Source organism: Pleurodeles waltl, chromosome 1_1, assembly GCF_031143425.1.
Source record: "Pleurodeles waltl isolate 20211129_DDA chromosome 1_1, aPleWal1.hap1.20221129, whole genome shotgun sequence".
NCBI classification, from domain to species: domain Eukaryota; kingdom Metazoa; phylum Chordata; class Amphibia; order Caudata; family Salamandridae; genus Pleurodeles; species Pleurodeles waltl.
The window spans coordinates 788872479-788892846 of NC_090436.1; the positions used below are offsets into that span (position 1 = coordinate 788872479).

The 20368-nt window shown below is 46.7% G+C and overlaps 1 protein-coding gene across 2 annotated transcripts in view; it reads left to right on the forward strand.

Moving 5' to 3' along the window:
• Window positions 1-20368, forward strand: part of FANCC (FA complementation group C) — a 1679603-nt gene that overhangs the window by 1626781 nt on the left and 32454 nt on the right. For both annotated transcript variants that reach the window (XM_069227975.1, XM_069227967.1), the window contains one exon: window positions 15296-15470. In XM_069227975.1, coding sequence (XP_069084076.1) covers window positions 15296-15470 — 175 coding nt within the window. The remainder of the gene's footprint in view (window positions 1-15295; window positions 15471-20368) is intronic.

The following is a 20368-nucleotide window of genomic DNA, read 5'->3' on the forward strand; positions in this document are numbered from 1 at the left end:
AGGCCTGGGTGGAACTCATAGAGTTTCACTCTTCATAATTAAGTAGAGTTACACAAACAAATTGCGAGATTCCATGGAGTTCCTTGAGCTGGCGAATTCAGGCACATCATGCCGCTGTGCTGATTTTTAGCATCGGTAGCTTCTTCTCTGTTGTCAAATCAGGGCAAGTGGCACCACGCGGCGCGCCAGAGGGTGCTGCTTCCTTCTGCCGCTCAAGTAGATTTTCTGTTGAAGCAGCAGCTTTCTCAACTCGAACAGTCACGACCACCCGTGACTGCCCGTGTTGAGAAATCTTATTGGAATGTGACCAAAAATCACACTATGTACTGCAGACTCTCACTTGCACTCACCAACTAAACATTGATAAATCACACGTGAGAATAAATTCTGCCACACGGCGGGAGGTGGAGTTTTGCCAGTACTCCGCACTCCAAGCGGAACGCAGAGTGTGCAAAACTCTGAAACTCTTCTGGCGAAGTGGAATTTTTCACCTACCCTTATTCACATGTTGTCCTCTGTGGGTGATCTGAAAGGAACTAGTACTTATATGAGGGGCTGTTTCCAAAATATTTCTGAACGGAACCTTGCACATGTTATGCCTACGGTTAGGGATTTACTGTGTTTGTTCTTCACTCCTCTCTGACGTTAGTACCTTTAAATGCTTTGCCAATAGCCCTCTGTTGATTATAAAGGTGTAGTAATGTGCAGTTGCTCCTGTTCCCAAAATGCTGCTCTAGTTCTTTAATCACAACTATGTCATTTTACGAGGTTCTCTTATTTTGACCTCCTTCTCTTATTTTTGCCTCTTACTATTATTTTTGTTTGAGATGGATTTCCTTGCTGTGAAAGAATGATTTTTTTTCTTTTTCAATTTCCGTTTAGTACTGAAGACTAAAAACGCTGCTAGTCTAATTTTGGTAGTGAGTCCAAGAGGTGCATAGCTTTAGGATAAATATTTGTTGTATGCGCTCTAGCAATATCAACTAAAAGTCACTTAGTGGTCAGCCAGTAGACATTTCTGGAACGATATTGATCAGGTATGAAAAATAATTTACACCGCAGGAGTCTTTGAGTTTATAATCTTATGATGACTGCATATGTTTATTAAAAGTCTTCATGCCCCGGCACAAATATTTTCCCAATTGAAAATGTCTATGTTTGCACATATTTTCAAAATTTGCCTCCGTTGCACTGGATCCATAAATATGTTTAAAAAGTTGCTTTTAATTATTAGGAGCGATCTCGAATTCTCATCTTTCATTGCTGTTAACGTTATAAGCTATTACAACTGCTGATCTTTTTTGTCCTTCAGAGTGTATCATTAATCTTCTTTACAAGAGGTGTGTATTTCGTGAATGTCTGCCTGGTTACATTTAAGTATTTTACGAAGTCGAATATTTTTCATAGTTTGTTTGGGTGCCTTTGCAGTTAAGCAGACCGACACCAGTGGTTTTCAGAGTGAGCCATAGTTATTCCCAGCTCATTCTGTCTGGTACACAACTCCACACAATAGATGTTTCAGTCACATCACATAGGCTCGTTTTTGTTGGCCACAGTGAAAGTCAACAAGATCTTAATCTTGATTACATGTGTGTTTTATGAGATATAGCATTTTTTGTAAAGTTTTGGATTTAAAATTTTGTGGAATAATAGGTGTAACATCTTGTCACATGAAAGACAAAGAAGAATATCGCAAACAAGGCAAAAACGAAATCTTTTCCCTAATAGTACGTCTGTCTTTCTATCTTATATTTGCTCTTTACAAAAATAATGGATTCCTCTTCTCAGAAGTGTGTTGAAAAAAATTCAAGTTGGATGCGACCTGGTGGTATTCTTTATTTTAAACACTAGCTACTGTTAAGATCATTTTATTATCATATTAGTGCGCGGATATGACATTTCAATCATCTGTGCATTGAGTTATCACCCTCCACCGCTCAAACAGCTGTAGCGAAAAGCTTCTTGCAGTGTTTAGAATCATTTTGGCATACATTAGGAGATGTGTAAACCAATAGAAGCACTGAGATTGTTTCTGATGGATATTTCTAACCACATAGTTCTCATCTTTAAAATATCACATGGGTCCATGCTGGATCTGGAAGATTTCAACAACATGGTTCCCGTGGGTAATAGATGGCATTTGTGCAGCTCCACGTTCACTTTGCTTCCCCCATAATTGATGAGCAGAGGTGCATCAAAGCATTGCCAGTTCATGCCGCTCCCACCTTTTTCTCGTGTGCTGATGTGTTTTTTTTGCTTCAAAGATTTTTTTTCATTTGAACTAACTAGTGTGCAAGAGATCTGTGTCCCCTCCAAATACTACAGGGCTTAAAACGTGCAGGGACTGTTACAAACAAATCTCTTTGAAATTGCCGCTCAAGGTATGCCTCTTGTGTTTAAGTTCGGGAGTGTGCCCTCATGAACCCAAAGATAGTCTGGGGCTTTGAGGTAAAGGTGTACGTCGATGGACACTGGAAGAAGAAACTGAGCAAGAAGTTGAAGGGACTACCTTTTGCTGTTCCCACAACAGTTCCTCTTCACTGTTAAAGCCTTCAGATAATTTGAAAAAGAAACACAAGTAGACCAAGCAGGACTCGTCCTCATCCAGCCACTTTCCATCTGAGAAGTAACAAGGGTGCTACTTGCTCTTGGTCCTGAACTCCTTCCAAAGAGCCTATTCCACAGTTCATCCTGACATTTCTCAGAGTTCCCTTTGTCATCAGCAATGTTGCAACAGATTGAGGCCTTTAGAAGAGGCATTCTTCCAGCTCCCACTGGTGCGTCTTCAAACCCCATGGTTCGACTGAGGCCTCCAGTAAGGTTACCACCAGCGGATCTGTCCTCCCTGCCATCTGTGCCTCCACACCTCTTTGAGTTTTGCATCCACTTCAGAGCTGACGCCCACCCCATCGCCAAAATCCACATCGGTTCCTTCAACATAGATACCTATGCAGCCTGTGCTGGAAGAGGGCTAGATCAAGGTTTGGGTGTCTGACTCTGCGCTCAAATAATCTCAACCTAGACTGAAGTTACGTCCCGAACTCACACCAATGCATCTGGTTCTATCATAAGATTCAGACACAAGACTGTCTCTACCAAGGAGCCGCCTCCCAGTATTCCTCCACCTTATATCAAAGCCAGCCATGATGATGGCCCGATTTAACCCCACAATATGATAACTGCAATCTGTATACCGAGTTACAGTAGGCCAGTGGTTTGGACACTTCCCTGTTACTGGGTTGATTTCCTGCCCTGAGCCAGTAGTGGAGGAAACTGCTTCTTTTGTGATGGTGGTAAGACGTGCAGCAGAGAAGTTGAACTTACAACTTCCTTCTGTGGAAGTTAAGACAAATGTGCTTATGGAGGTTTTGCAGCCTGGACATGCTTCCTAGGAACCCTTATTGCAATTAAAAGAGGTCTTGACCAACACAATAATGGGTAACTGTTCTGAGCATTGCTCTTGAACACCAGTGAACAGGCAGATAGCCAGATGAGCTTGATTTTTTGATGCCCTATCCTACCCCAGAAAGTCTGGTGATGCAAGCTTCGACCAGCAAGGTGAGCCCCTGTTTATTCTCCATGTCTTCCTTCCACAGACAGAGAGTCTAAGAGAATAGAGGCATTTGAGAAATGGATGGTCTCGTTGGCCAGCCTAGCACCGAAGCCTGCTTGTGCGATACACACACGATGTTTGATATATGGTCAGTAAAATCTTGCTGAAAGTCCCAGAGTTATTTCAGGCATCCCTGGCTCAAATCATCAACCAGGATGTGGCTAAAGATATCATTCGATCTGGTCTGAATACCTCTGTTTGCTTGGGCCAAGCAGTTGTCACCAGTGTGATGCTTCAGTGCTGTATATAGATGAGATCTACAAGATGTTTGGGGTATATGCAGCCATCCCTTTTGGATATGCCTTTTGACATTACTCATCTGTTTGCGAAAAGGCTGATTCAGCCCTGGAATGCTTCAGAGAGAGTTGAGCAATGGAACATTTCTTAGGCCCTCCATATTCTGCCACACAGTTTCATTTGATAGAGACATCTAGTTGCAGATTCTTAACCTTTGAATTTCCCACAGGAGTCTGACTGGATTCAGAGATTTTCAAGAGCAGTACCCCTGCGCACCGTTATGTGGCCTTGATTGGCTATGCATCCCTCGTCTGTGTCATCCGTGTTGGATATGACGTTGTGGTTCCAATATAAGCGCCATTCTGGCACACTGACATCAGTTCTTTTCCTTCGGCGCCAGCATGCGCTGATATGAAGAGAGCTACCCCTCAGTCATTTTTGACTGGCTTATTTAGACTCTCTGTCAAAGAGTTTTTTTGACTGTTCTACTCCTGATGCGTCAAGGATGTCATCCAGAAAAAACAGATTCAAGCCCTCTGGACCTTGTCATCAAGTGATGTCCATGACAAATCTGCAGCTCCTGTGCCTTTGGTGCCTGGAGCGACCTGAATTCGTGCTTGAGTGTCTGAAAGCTTTGAGGGAGCTGATGGTGGCCGGAGGCTTGACACAAGTCATGATCTCGGTTGAGAGGAGGGTCCCAGGATCGGTCGCGGAGTCCTCCCACGCCAAGTCCTCCGGGTGATCGGGTAAGTCAAGGCACAAGAAGAAATCTAGGAAGTTGAATCGTTCTTTGACCTCTCTTCATTCGTCGGGAGTGTCGACATTCTAGGCCTCGCTCTGCAGAGCCTGCACCTGGGCCAACTCTGCGCATCTCCAAGTTTCTTGGAGCCAGAGCAACCCCTGCCCAACTCCAGAGTTTTACAAGGCCATTAGACTAATTTTAGGGCAATCTGACGTGTCCTTCGGGTCCTGCCCAGTTGGAAGCAGCCCCTTAGCGTTCTGTGACAGTGGATTTGACCTCAGCACCGAGGAGCAACCATGGATCCAGTCCTGGATCCGAACCAGTGTCAGTCATGCCTCCCCAACCTTCTATGACGCTGGGCCTGACACTCTCGACGCCATCTGTGCCCATGGGTGACACCATCTCTATTGTCTTCCCTGACTCCCGACATGGAGGAGGTGGATGGGTACCGCTTACGATGCCGGCAGGAGCTTTGCCTCCTTGGTCGGATCCTGAGCCCTTTTCTTATGGGTTAGGTTTTGGAGATGAATGGGAGGAATCACTGGATCCTTTGAATACCGGCACCACGAAGAACCTATGGACTGGCATACAGCTTTGGGTGAAGCTAAAAACTTGTCCAGATACTGCCATGCTTTCTCCCTCTACCGTGGTTACAGAGGAAGGACCTTCTTAAACTACAGTGGTGAGGAGGGCGGCTGAGGTCCTGGACCTTTTATTTGCCCTCGGTGGCTGTCAGGACTAATCTCCTGACTGAGGTGCTACAACCAGGAGCTTCCACCTCAGAACCCCTGTTTCCATCTAACGAGTGCCTCACGAACGTCCTACTGGGTACCTTGTTCAAACTGAGGACAGGGGCTCCTGTGAGCAGTGCAATTGCCTGCCGCCATCAACCCGCTCCTGGGGGCCCAAGATTTCTGATGCAACATCCCACCCCTGGGATCTTGGTTATCCAAGCCTCTACCTCCCAGGGCATGTTCCTGTCTGCTCCCCTGGATAGGGAATCCAAAAGATCAGGCTCACTTGGTAAGAAGGAGCCTTGCATTGAAGGTCATGAACACAACATGAACTTTATTCTAACAAGCTGCAGGATACGGTTGTGCAAGTGCTGCCACAGGTCCTGGTGAAGGCCCAGGCTGTACTCTCTCAGGCTGTTGCCGATGGGCGAGACACAGCGAAATTCACAATGTGTTGCAGACTGGACACGACCGACTTACTAGGCAGAGCAGTTTCATCAACAGTGACACAGAGGTACAGGCACTTTGCCTGTTTGGTCCAGCAGGACTTTCTAGTATGAACTTGGTTTGCAGACCCACCTCCAGGGATGGTATTGCTTGGGTATCTATTTTAAGCTAAGGAATCAGCAATTAGATGCCTCTATCAGAAGAATAAATGACTTACCTTCGGTAACACTTTATCTGGAAGAGACAATATCTAGTTGCCGATTCTTTACTGATCCACCCTGATCCTGATGCAACTTATTTCTAGGGGCTAAGGGCTTCCTTTTCGGGGTCTTAGTTTTGACATACCAGTAGTCAGTTTCTTTATGGCTCTGTGCTCCTGGTGTGGAAATTTGTGAAAGGAAACTGGCGTCAGCGTGCCAGGGTGGCACCTATTTAGGAACTGCAACATTATATGCAGCACGGATGTTACCAAAGACAGGCGCAGAGCTGATCAACGACATCTAACGGCACACAGGAGTACTGCTCACAAATGACGCTGGATCCATTCTGACACCTGGGGGAAATTCAAAGGTAAGGAATCTGCAGCTAGATAGTATCTCTACCAGATAAGGTGTTACCGAAGGTAACTAACTAGTTCATCTACAGTTTTGACCTTTTCAGGGGTACTCCGGAGTCTTTCTGTACAGACAACGCCAAGACCCTCTTCAGCCGCAGCAGGCACCCCAGTCAGTTTAGGGTCAGCGATGAGGATCAGGCAGACACTGTACAGACCTTCGCTACCTCTGTGGTGTTAGCCTCAATATCGCTTTGGTTTGCCCACAGTGGCCCACATTCATCCTATGGGAGGCAGGTTCAGACATTTCCTTGAAAGGTGGCACAGTATAACATTCAGTGATGAGTCAGTCAGCTCATCCAATGGGGCGATCTCCTACCATTCCTTTCAGATTCTCAGTATCTTCTGCCCACATCAAGAGTGGCTTTTAGAGGTGCACCTAGCCATCCTGATGCAAGAACTACAGACTCTTCTGTCCCAAGGGACCTTAGAGAGTATGCCATGCTCAGAAACAGGGACTAGTTGTTAATTCCTCTATTTCCTGGTGCCAAAAAAGGACAGAGTCCTTTGTTCTATTTGAGATCTCCACCCTCTGATCGCTTTTTTTTTACCTAAGAACAGATTCAAGATGCTTGCACTGGCCCAGGTTCTATCGGCAGGGGTGTGGAATTTATTAAAATATCTACTTGTCCAGGGGACAGGTTGCTTCTCAAATCTACTTGTCCTGTAAAAAGATCTACTTGTCCCTTTGGTGCCATGTAGTGTGGCGACAAATTATGGCAGCAATTAATAGCCTCTCTGATTATGCCAGGGCTACTACCATAGTAGGGCTTGAATACTTGGAGTTTCAATCCCTACTGTAGAAATTTCCTTATTTTGCCACCTTTCTGCAGATCTGCATACTGGGGCTGGAGGAAGCAGTAAGCAATAGTTAAAGGGCTGGAATGCCTTTGAGTCTGCAAACCTACTAACCTGCATGTTTTAAAGATTGTTACCAGCTTCTCTCTAATATTTTCCCATAATAAGAAAGGTTGGACATTTACTCCTGACAATGGCAGAATTAGAACTTCTTCCAGGGTTGGGAAGAAAGTGGCTGGAGGGAAAATGAACTTGCAAATGCTCAATAGATTTTCACATGAGCAAATCTACACATCGTATTTACCCACGCTAAAATACAGTTCACAAATATTTTATAGGGGTTCGACATATACCATGGGTGCACTTTTGTGACTTTCTTTAAGAATTTGGGGCCACAAGTAGGTAGGTTCAGATTTGTGACCTGCAAATTGTGAGTCGCAAATCCGAATGTAGGATGGTGTCCTTGACACCATCTGTGATTCGCAAGGGCTTCGCAAATGCCCACATCATGAATAATCATGAGGTGGGTCGCAATTTGCGACCCCCTCACGAATGGTGGCCTGCTGGAGACAGCAGACCACTATGTCTGTGACTGCTTTTCAATAAAGCAGGTTTTTTTGTAATGCAGCCCGTTTTCCTTAAAGGAAAACGAGATGCATAACAAAAACGAAAAATGAAACGTTTTCGTTTCATTTTTTCAGAGCAGGCAGTGGTCCATAGGACCACTGCTTGCTCTGAAAAAATGTTTACAGTGACATTCACAATGGGAAAGGGGTCCCATGGGGATCCCTTCCCTTTTGCGAAAGTGTTAGCACCCATTTGAAATGGGTGCAAACTGCGATTGGTTTGCGCCCGCGTTCGCGGTCACCAAACAATCCTACATTGCACTGCGAGTTGCAATTAGGAAGGGAACACCCCTTACTAATTGCGAGTAGCAAACCCGTTTTGTGATTCGGTAACCAGGTTACTGAATCGCAAAACTGGGTTTGTGCATCGCAATGTGCTTTTTGCACGTCGCAAACAGCGAAAGTCGCTGTTTGCGACATGCAAAAAGCTACCTACATGTGGGTCTTGGTCCCTAATTAGGTCTGGTGTTAACAAAGACATTTTGTTTTTATTAAACTTCTATTTCTCTCTCTTTCGGCTGGCTTTACTGTGAGTGATCGCATTCTGCTCTTCCAGAAGGAGCATACTGCCACACAAAGTAGTTTTGTTCAGTGTCAGGAACTACAGTGGCAATCAGTGACGTAACGAAACTGGAGGGTGCCCCTTTGCAAAGAACATGGAGGAGCCCCCTCTCCAGACTCACTCAGGGCAGGTGCTGTGCTGACGGGTCCCCCTGGAGGGCGGCTGCGGGGCCTTTGTTATGCCGCTGGTGGCAACGTGTGCTTTAAGAGTTCAAAAACTTTTGGGGGGGGTTTTGCCAATGTTTGTTACAATGTTGAGGGCCTGGTAGCTCCCACAACAATAAAGTGTTACAAAAGCCATGTCAAAACAAGACACGCATTGATGAAACTAAAAGACTTGGATATGTCAGATCAGTTGGCTTTGTCAGTGTTTGTTTATTTTCATGCTTCCCATAATCGTGTTAAAAATGGTTACACTGATTTTCCATTAGAAATATTTTTGGGAAATACTAGCATGCATCAACACATTTTACTAAATGACACTTCATTTGCATATAATCAGAGAGCATTCTGGGAGCATTATACTTAGCCTCTTAGCCTAAACTTTTCAAACATGTGTGTACACGTTTTTTTTTTTTGTACTGGAACCAACGTCAGTAGTGAAGTGTGACCTTAAAACATTTATTTACAGCACGCACCCTAATAATGAAGGCTTTCAAATAATGAACCATAAATACAAGTTCGAACAGCATTATCCTTTGGAAACACATTACCTCAACTGCAGAGAGTTCAACTCTCTGTAAACAGGCAGCCAAAGGGTTTGTGCTGCAGCGGGTTGGGCCTAGTTGTCCCAAGGACAAAGTAAACATAAAAACTTGTTGCCCTTGACCCCAAACAAGATGTCCCGGGCGTCGGGCGATAGGAATTCCACATCCCTGTATCGGCCTTGGATCTGGGTGCAGGACACCTACTTTGATACAGTCATTTTGCAGTGCCTCCGGTGTTACCGTCTCACCAGTGCCCCTCTGGACTTCACAAATGTGTTGAAGTTGGTTGTGGCACACCTTTAGAGGTTGGGGATGCCAGTTTTCGAGATACAAGTTTTCCCCTAACTCGACGACTGGCTGTTGTAGGCAGGCTCACAACAGTCAGTAGTAGACATCTCAGATGACGTGAAACCTCCTAACCTCCTTGGAGTTCATGATCAACGGGCTATGACCTCAATGTTTCTGCATCATCCCTGGATCTCAGCGAGAGTGGCTCCGAGGCTTCTTGACCTATTGGCATCCTGCTGGTCAAGAGGCTTCTCTACTAAGGAGTTGTTTAGGGCATCAGGGCAATTCCCTGGTTGTGAACCACCTAGTGGGATTTTTAAATGCCAGGATGGGGAAGCTCAGTCGATGGCACCTGTCTGATCACAAATGATGATTACTCCCCAAGGTGGTGCATGGCATCTTCTAGCAATGGGGAGAACCCTAGCTGGATCTTTTCACCACTGTTGAGAGCATGCAGTGTCAACGTGTTAGTGCTTTGGAGTTTCCAAGAAGGTTCTCTCTACAATACGTATTTTGGTTATAGTGTAGCAAAGGACTCCTGTACGCCTTTCTGCCGCTGTATCTCCTGTTCTGAGTTCTGAGGAAGATGAGGTACGACCAGGCCCAAGTCATCATAGTGGCTCTGAACTGGGCAAGGAGAGTGTGGTACCTGGATAGTCTGGGCTTGGGCACTAGTCCTCCAATCAGGCTGCTACTTTGGTAGGATCTTCTGTCGCAGGACAGGATTCTTCACTCAAACCTGCAAAATAGCCACCATGCATGAACACTGGCCAGTGGCAGTTGGCCACTTTCAATCTACTGAATATGTGGATGTCATGTTTTCTGCCCGGCATCACTCCACAAAGTCCAACTGTTCCAGGCACTGGGAAAAATTTGTGGCTTGGTGTGGAATCTGCAGTATGGACCAGTTGGAAGCCAAATTGTCAGATGGCTTATTATTTTTGTTATCTCTTCCCCAGCAAAGACTTGCAGTGGGCACCATTAAAGGTTACTTGTTTGTCCTTTCAGCCTTTTTTGCGTTTACTGGACCAGCCATCCTTATTTAAGTCACCTGTTGTGCTGCAATTTCTAAAAGGTTTAGTACATCTGTTTCTTTCCAAACTCTTTGTGATACCTCAGTAGGATCTCAGTTTGGTTCTGACTTTCCCAAGCTGTGCACTTGCTCCCTTTGAGCCAGTGCACATCTAATTTTCCTTGTTGATATGACTTCAACTTGTCGCATGAGTAAGCTTCAGGCTACTGCCCTACACAAGCTTTTAGCCAGACAAGCTAGTGCTGAGGATCAGGGTGACCCTTGTGCCAAAAAGTCCTGACTCCTTTTTACGTCCAATGTTCTTTGCTCTGCCTCAACTCAAGAAAGAGGAGGAGGGACTTCATCAGCTGGACACTAAAAAAGCTTAAACGCGTTTACTTGGAAAGCACCGAAGACCATCAGGTGAATGATCAGCTTTTTGTGAGGTGCTCTGGGGCAAAGAAAAGTCAGGCAGTGCAGAAAACGACTTTGTCGACTTGGATAGTCCTCTGCATTAACATCTGCGACATATTAGAAGTAGATTCCGGAGAGACTGAGGGCTCATTTCACTAGGGCCACGGCTGCTACCATTTCTTTGGCATGCAGAGTCCCTGTTCTGGACATCTGTCAAGCTGCAACGTGAGCTGCAGTGCCCACGTTCGAGAGGCACTACTGCCTTGACAGTCAGGTCCAATGGGAAACAAAGGCAACACGGAACCACATGACACTACCTACCGGTACATGGGAATAATGCTGTTCAAAGCTTGCAGACCCAGTCTAGCTCCTAATACTGTAAAGGTGAGGAAACTGTGGTTAGGTAGAGTGTAGGGGAGTGCCTCTTTTGACATGGTCACCCTCCCCCACTTTTTGCCTGGTGTCTGGTGCAGTTTCGACCGAAAGTGCACTGGGTCCCTGCTAAACAGGTCCCCAGTGCCAGATTTCTTTCTCTAAAACGGCACAATTGTTTTTCCCAATTGCTAACCTTTAGCTACCACTATAAGTCCCTAGTAAATGGTACCCCTGGTACCTAGGGCATGGGGTACTAAAGGAAGGCCCCTGAGGTCTGCAGCACGAATGGTGCCACCCTCAGGGACCTCCTCACTAAGTGCACACAGCGCTGCTTTTGCAGGCTGCATGTCTTGGTGCAGAACTAAAATGAAAACAAGTCATGTCACACAGCCGCTGTGTCCTCTCGCTTTTACACTGCATGCAATCAATGTAAGTCACCCCTCTAGCAAGCTTTCCAGCCCTAAAGGCAGGATGCATTATATTACATTTGAGGGCATAGTTGCATGAGCAGATATGTCTTTGTCGGTTCTCAGACCTAGTTAGTGAACAGTGAAGCCATTTTAAGTACATGTGCTGGACACTGGTCATTACGAGTTCCCCAGCTACATGATGGCTTCACTGACAATAGGGGTGTTTGGTATCAAACATTTCGTATTAATAAACCCTCACTGAATCCAGTGATGGATATATTAATGCATGCACTCAAAGGGCACCTTAGAGGTGCCCTCGGAAAACCTACTAACTCCTAGTGCTGGCACTGACTGGCCAAAACCAGTACAGACACCTTAGACACAGTTTTGGCCCCCTGAGGTGAGACCCAATGCTCTTGAGGGTTCAGAACAAAGACATGCTCTGGACAGAAGTATGACCTCCTCTCCCAGGCAGAATGGACATTCCAAGGTAGGGAGCTTCAAAGGCCTAACCTCCTTTGAAATGACACCCAGGCTTCTTCAAATGGTAGAGGAGGCTGACCCCCAGTGCCCACTTCATGCCAGTCCCACCCCTAGTGCGGACGAGCTTAAGTAGACACTTCTTTTTAAATTCCTTCATTTTGTATGGAAGGACTTAGTCCAACAGGGCTAGGGCTATGCCACTTTCCAAAGGAAGTGGTCATAGGAAGGTTGTAGTCACCCTAAAGGTGAGTAGCACATTGGCTACCACCTGGCACTCCCTGTAACGCCCCTAAATTCAGTATTTAGGCGGCACCCCTAAACCCTAGAATCAGATTACTGACGACCTAAGAAGAGCCGGATAACACAGAAAGCTGCCTACTAGAGAAGACTGGAGACACCGACTGACTTGGCTCCAGCCCTACCGGCCTGTCTGCTGCCTTCAAAGAACCTGCCCCTAGAAGACAACTTGTCTTGTAGCCCAGCAACCTCCAAAGCCCTGGGAGGACTGCCTGCCCTTGATAAGACCCAAGAACTCCCTTAGACAGCGCACCTGTCCAAAATAAATCATCTCTAAAGAAGAAGAAGTCTGCCTGAGAAACAGTGAAACCGCCACCTGGAACCACCTCTGCACCCTAAGCACCTAGTCCGAGTCCAAGTGGCCCACCAGTCCAGTAATGGTTCCCCAGCGCTCCAGACCAAGAGTCCACTGTGTGCTGACCCCTGCCGGACTCCATAGCGACACCTGCAGCCTAAAACTGAGGACTCCACCTGACCGCAACCTGCCCGGTAAGCTGTTTCCGACTCCAAAACACACCCCTGCACCTGAAGACCCTGGGCCTTGGGGAGCTGGACCTTTGGCGTCCCTGCGGACCCTGCCATCTCTCCTTACCTGGGCAGCTGTGGGGTTGGCCTCATTCCACCTCCTGTCCAGAGCCTGCAGCCTGTTTATGAAATGGATCTCCTCCCTTGAATAACATTGGGCGCCCAATGCTGTGTTGGCATTATTCACCCGGCCGCACCTGTGCTGCTGAGGATGTAAGTTTGGTGCTGCCTTGTGGCCTACTTTGTACATACCTCAACTCCAGTAGATCGACCCCTGACCCCGTTTTACTCACGTGTTAACAACGGCTCAGCAGATTCTTTGAGTGTGTGTCTCATTTATTGCCTTTAAGAGTTCAACAAATGCTTAACGTGATTCCTTGATAAGCCTAACTGTTCACCCACACTATGACAAAAAGAGCACTAGACCTATCTGTTTCTGCCTCTGCAAACCTTTGAGGATCCACTGGACTTTCTGCACAGTGTACTTCATTTTATTGCACTGTGTAGGAGAACCAACGTCCTACCTACAGTGTCCATCCTTGTTACCAAAGGCTGCTAACTTGTTTTTGTTTTGTTTTTTCTACCGTGCTCTGCACATTTAAGGCCTTACCTGAAGTTCACAGATCTGGGTGCTACATTTCTTGAACAATAGAGATTGAGTGAAATGAGTGATCCTAGTAATGAATGATTTAAACGACAAGTCCTTTTGAGAAGTGAATCTAGACTTTCAGAATGTAAACACATGAGAAAAGGAAGACTAGAGGTGTATAATTGAGACATTCCGATTCTGAAATGGAATAAACACAGTAGAAATATAAGCTTATTTTAGTGGAAGACTACTCCTAGAATAAAAGACAGTACCTTGAAAGTAGAAATTGGTGAGACTACTAGGGCAAAAGTAACTTACCTGGCAAGAAAAGAGAGAGAACACTTTCAGTATTTGTGTTGCGCATTGCTGGGATGAGCCAGGTATAGTCCTAGCCTTGGTAGCTTTGATTTGCCATTCATTCTTCGCTAATGCCCTCGGTCCGTCTGCCACATATGGTCGTTATATGAGTGCACACTTTGCCTGTGGTATGTCACAGTGATGAGTGCTGAGAATTCATCCTGTATGAGATAATGTTACATGTGCCTCACAAACATAGCACTATTTGTTCTTCTTCTGTCCTCTCTGTGCTGGTTTGAACCTATTGCTGAGTTGTTGGCTAGTGAGTGATGTCATTTCTTTCACACTGGCTCAATTGGTACCCGCAGTGCTTATTTTGTAACAAAATGAGAGCCAGGGCCCTTGTCACATAAATATCTCAATTTCTCCTGCCACTGCTGCCAAGGATAGTATCAACACAACTGCAAATCATAATTCTCCTACAAGTATGACAATTCAGACTATTACAAGCTCCCAAAGCTGTAAGAATGGCTTGGGCGGCCGTTATTAGCCATTTTAAATGTATTTTGAATTGATAAACAGCTATTGAAGTGCACTTCTCTAAATTGGACAAACATCCCCACCACGTAGCAAACTGTCATAAGCACCAGTGTTGACAAAAAAAGTCCTGGTGATGAGCACTGGAAACCACTGGCTCAAATTAAGCTCTAGGTAGCTGAAGAAGTGAATAAAATCATTGTATATTAAACCAGGAGGTTGGCACGTATTAAGTGCTCTAGCAACAGGTTCTGGAGCAGTGAGGAAAGTCAGAAGATTTGAAAGCATTAATTGCTGTAGTGCTAGTAATGTTTTATCTTCGGGTTTTATCTTCAGGTGCAGTGGGAGAGATTACTCTATGCTGCTGTATGTCCCTTGCTACTGAAATGGCAGGTGTGCATTTAGATGTTTTAACTCAGAGCTGCTTTCTTTGATTCCCATTAGCTCATGTAAACAGTGAGTTAGGTGAAACAGTCTGCATCTTCTCAGCTAGTGGTTCCCAACCTTTTGACTTCTGTGGACCCCGAATTTATAATTACTGGTACCTGGGGACCCCCAATGAATCATTATTGGAATCTGTGAACCCCTCCCCCCGTTGAGTCATTACTGAAAGCTGGGGGCCTAATCTGTTGTTATTATTTAATTTTCTGAGCAGTTGCGGACCCCCTTGAGGAGGCTTTGCGGACCCCCAGGGGTCCCCAGACCACAGGTTGGGAACCACCGTTCTAAGTCAAGTCTGAGCGTTCTGAGGATGGAGAACATGTGTGACTTAGTCCAGTGAAAGATACATTAGCAGACCTGTAAGCACAGGCTGCCAGATCTATTTCATTGGAAGGTGTCTGTTAGGAGGCTGTACAGAGAACTTGATGTGCAGTGAGTTGGACACACATCATTCATTAAATCTGCAAAAAATAGCATTCTGTTATAAGTTCTGTACTATGGAAATTTCTCCTTCGTTCTGTAACACTGATGCTTTAAATTGCTCCCTAGGTCTCCCACATGTGCCTTTGATGCCTGGTTTTTACTAGTTCACTTTGGGCACTGGGTGGATATTGCAGCCGAACGCCTGTTGTTATCAAACACAGACACTGCCAATGACCTTCTGTGGCTTTTGGCATTTTACTATGATCCATGCAGTATGTGTCACAAGAGAAATCAGACAATGGTAAGTGCAAGCTTGATTACTTCACTGACATTCATTAAAACACACTGAAATGTTTTACAAATTGTATCCTTCCGGTGAAATAAAGTTTTTATTTTCTCTTCTTTTTCATATTTTAATTCCCATATCCAGAAGATAGAGTGTAAGACATTCAGCGTATTCACGCCATTAACATGGGGTTCTACGGGTTATTTCTCCCTGCAATCTATTTTATACAGATCGTTTTAAATATGGGGCGTGCGTATTCTATGCAACCTCTAAACATCTCACATCTGATAGAGACTTCCAGCTACAGATTGTTTACCTTAGAACAGAGGTCTTCAAACTAGGGGGCGCCCCCCCCTAGGGACCTGTGTTGGCATTCTCATGGGGACGCCAATGCCTCAGTAAGTAGTTGTGAATGAAGATGGCCTGGAAGCGCAACTTTCCCGTTTCAAGGCCTTCTTCATTTACATGGCAATTGAGGTGTATAACAAAACATAAGGCAGCTGTGACCCTGAGGCATCTGGTGGTGGGGTCAACGGCTTGCCTAAATACAACAAAATATTCTCAGTATTTTGTTGTACTTTCATGTTCATAGCAACTGCATTCAAAATAATGCACACAACAAAAAGGTGTAAAATAAATGTGCATTAAATTAATTGATGGGAATGCACTTGTTAACATTATGAACCTTGGTAAATGTGATCGCTGCAGATGTCTGTATGTGAGAGGAGGGTCAAAGACCTGAATCCAGGTTGGTGCTGTGCATAATGGTGTTTTGTGTATTTATAAAAGCAACATGACTGTTTACTGCATTATTCTAAAATTGTATTACACATTGTATGAGATAGGCTTCCACACAATGATTTTGTGTATGTGATCAGGGCCAATGTGGCATGGAAGCTCCAAATTATGTGGCGGGATTTACTAAATTATGTGGCAAGAAAAGGCAAATTATGCAGTAAAGTGGCACATTTTTTGCTAATATATCTTTATTATTTTGATATTTTTTCACATGGTAATACTTTCTGGGTAAAGATTTCACCTTATTAGTACCAATTTAACAACCAAATACAGAAATAAGCAACTGAAAGATGTCCAGTTACACTTTCTGAAGGGCTTTCACTGTGTGCAAATACGTCACCACGTTTTAGCCACTTTTGATCAAAATAAAACATTAGTATTATCTAATTTTGCCACTATCAACCTCTAAGCGGAACCCTTGGACTCTGGGCACACTATCTCTCACTTTGAGATAGTATATACAGAGCCAACTTCCTATGGTAGGCCTCTTCATCTGGTTCAATAGTGCTAGATACATGAGTTTTATCGCTTTATGTGTATCGTTCATAGAAGATCTTACCCTGGTGCCCTGGTATGATTTGGCTCATTGTGTCTGCATAGTACATAGACACCGCCGCAGCACAGTGACGTCAGTTCTTATCTTTCTGCACCACATGCTGATCCGGAGAGAGCTATCCTGGTCTCTTTTTGACCTAATTCGACCGTTTTGTCGACTTTTCTAGTGAGTTATTTGGTGTGTCGAGGATGTCCCCGAAGACTGGTTTCAAGCTGTGCGAGGACTGTCACTGCATGATGTCGGTGACGGATCTGCATCGGGTTTGTTTGTAGTGCCTCGAGTGCGACCACGACCCGAAGTCGTGCTCCGAGTCCCGGGCCATGCACCCGAAGGCCTTGAGTGAGCAGTCCCTCAAACTCATGGCAGCCCGGCACCCGACTCCGCGTAGGTCTCAGTCTCAATCGAGAGGAATCATGGAGCCATCACCACTCGTCATCCTCAAAATCTTTGGGTGCAGGTAAGAAGAAGTCCAAGAAGTCCCGTCGCTCGACTGACGCGACGCGGGAGGAGCTGCAACGCTTAAGGCCTCCATCCTCAGAGCCTGCGTCTGGGTCCGGTCCGCGCTTCCCTGAGTTTCCAGGAGTGATCCCAGCCCAACTTAAGAAATTCTATGAGGCCATGCGCCTCATCTTTGGGCGGACAGATCCCGATATGGAGCCTTCGGTCCCAAGGGGTTCGGTTGAGGGGCCCTCAGGTTCCACGCCGGCAGCTTCAGCTCCGGCCATTGAGGTCCCCTGCGAATCCGCTTAAACCATTGAGACCTTCCCCGGCACCGGGTCGATTGTTTATGCTCCCGACATTGGTAGTGCCCACTATTGACGTCGACCCGATCCTTATCCCCAACGACTCAGAGCGGCGTCAGCCATCTCTGCCTTTGTCTTCGATGCGGCCTATTCACCCCAAGTCGGATTCGGACCCTTTTTCCTATGGGTATGAATTCGGGGAAGGATTCGAGGGGTCCCTGGACCCTTATGAATGCCAGGATGACCCATCTTTGGTCTGGACACAGGAATTAGGCGACACCAGTGGACTGAACACTTCTCCAGACGCTGGAGTGCTGTCTCCTTCTAACGTGGCTATAGCGGAGGGAGCGACTTATGGTATGGTGGTCAGTAGGGCAGTTGAGGTCCTTGGCCTTGAGCTTCTTACTGTAGAGGTCAGGTCCAATCTCCTGACGGAGGTGCTTCAGCCAGGGGCTTCCACATCTGAGCCCCTTTTTCCATTCAATGAAGCCGTCACCGATGTCCTTTTGGGTACTTGGTCCAAACCGAACACAGGGGCGCCTGTGAATAGGAATATCGCACACCGCCATCGGCCTGCTCCGAATGTCCCTAAATTGCTGTTCCAAGACCCCACGCCTGAGAGTCTTGTCATCCAGGCCTCCTCTTCTTCAGGCGCATTCCCTTTCGCATCGCCGGATAGGGGATCAAAAAGGCTGGAACAATTTGGGAAGAAGTTGTTTTCTTTCTCCAGTCTCGCACTGCGGTCTTTAAACACCACATGCCTCTTGGGCCGCTATACCCACTCTCTGTGGGGTACGGTTGCACAAGTCCTGCCACAGATGCTGGAGGAGGCCCGTGCCATCGTCTCCCAAGCTGTGAATGACGGGAGAGATGCGGCGAAGTTCACCATCTGTTGTGGGCTGGACACGACCAACTCTCTGGGCAGATCGATTGCTACGAAGGTGGCCTTGCGACACCACGCCTGGTTGCATACTTCTGGTTTTTCTGGGGATGTCCAAAAGTCCCTCATGGACATGCCCTTTGATGGCTGTCGTCTCTTTGGAGACGAAGCAGACTCGGCCTTGGAGAGATTTAAGGATTCCGGGCTATGGCTTGGTACCTCTGCCCCTCACCCCCAGCAGTCTGCTTTTCACCCCTTTCATGGCCACGGAACAAGCTCTCTGTCACGTCCCCCACTCAGCCACCGTGCCACCCATACTGTTAAGCTGCCGCGTCACCTAGGACGTGGAATCCCACGTGGGCATGGGACAAGGAACCAGAGGTCTGCCCAGTCCACCTCTGCCCCCACTGCAGCCTCGAAACCCTTCTAGTCCGACCCCTCGCTCCCATCTAGTTGGTGGCAGGATTCGCCATCACCTGCCCCACTGGGAATCCATCACTACAGACAGGTGGGTTTTGCAGATCGTTCGAAATGGCTACTCCCTCACTTTTGAACTTGCTCCACCAGCCATGCCTCCATCACCCAGCCAACTCCCAGAGGATCATTTAGCACTTCTCTGCCAGGAAGTTTCAGCTCTCTTGGCCAAGGGAGCTATAGAGAAGGTCCATGTGCCCGAAGTAAGTCGTGGTTGTTATTCCTGCTACTTTCTGGTGCCGAAAAAGGACAAGAGGTTACATCCTATCCTAGACCTTCGGGATCTAAACTGCTTCCTCAAGAAGGAGAAATTCAAAATGCTCTCCCTGGCTTAGGTTCTATCTGCCTTGGATTCAGGAGACTGGATGGTAGCGTTGGACTTGCAGGACGCTTATTTCCACATCCCCATCCTGTCTGCCTACAGACGTTACCTACGATTCGTGGTAGATCACAAGCACTATCAGTTTACCGTGCTCCCCTACGGCCTTACCACAGCCCCTTGGGTGTTCACAAAAGTGATGGCGGTGGTTGCAGCTCATCTGCGCAGCTTAGGGGTATCAGTCTTGCCCTACCTCGACGACTGGCTGTTGTAGGCGGACTCGCCCCAGAAAGTCGTCTTCCACCTTCAGACTATGGCGAACCTCTTGCACACACTGGGGTTCACTATAAATGTGCCTAAGTCACACCTGACCCCCTCTCAGACGCTCTCTTTCATCGTACCTGTTCTGGACACAATGCAGTTGTGGACTTATCCTCCCGAAAAGCGAGTCCAAGATATTCAGGCTATAATTCTGATCTTTCAGCCCCTGCCTTGGGTTTCGGTGAGACTGACTCTGAGGCTGCTGGGCCTCATGGCCTCCTGCATCCTGCTAGTGACACATGCCAGATGGCATATGCAGGCTATGCAGTGGGACTTGAAGTTCCAGTGGGCGCAGGATCAGAGGAATCTCTCTGACATTGTGCAGATCTCGGAGGGGACTGCGAAAGAATGCAGTGGTGGCTTTCGAATCCATATTGGGTCCACGGCAGATCCCTCTCCCTTCCCCAACCAGATCTATCTATAGTGATAGATGCGTCACTTCTGGGTTGGGGCGGCCCCGTGGTGGAGGCGGAGTTCAGAGGCCTCTGGTCTCTGGCGGAGTCTGGGATCCATATCAATCTTCTGGACCTCCGTGCGATCAGGCTTGCGTTGAAAGCATTTCTTCCCTCTCTCAAAGGGAAAGTAGTGCAGGTATTCACGGACAATACTACTACCATGTGGTACTGCAATGAACAGGGTGGAGTAGGGTCCTGGACCCTTTGTCAAGAGGCCCTACATCTCTGGACATGGCTGGAACATCCGGGCATTACCCTGGTGGTTCAACATCTGGCAGATTCTCTCAACGCCAGAGCGGACGAACTCAGTCTTCAATGCACAGCCTATCATGAATAGCGTCTCCTTCTGGAGGTGGCGCAAGGTCTC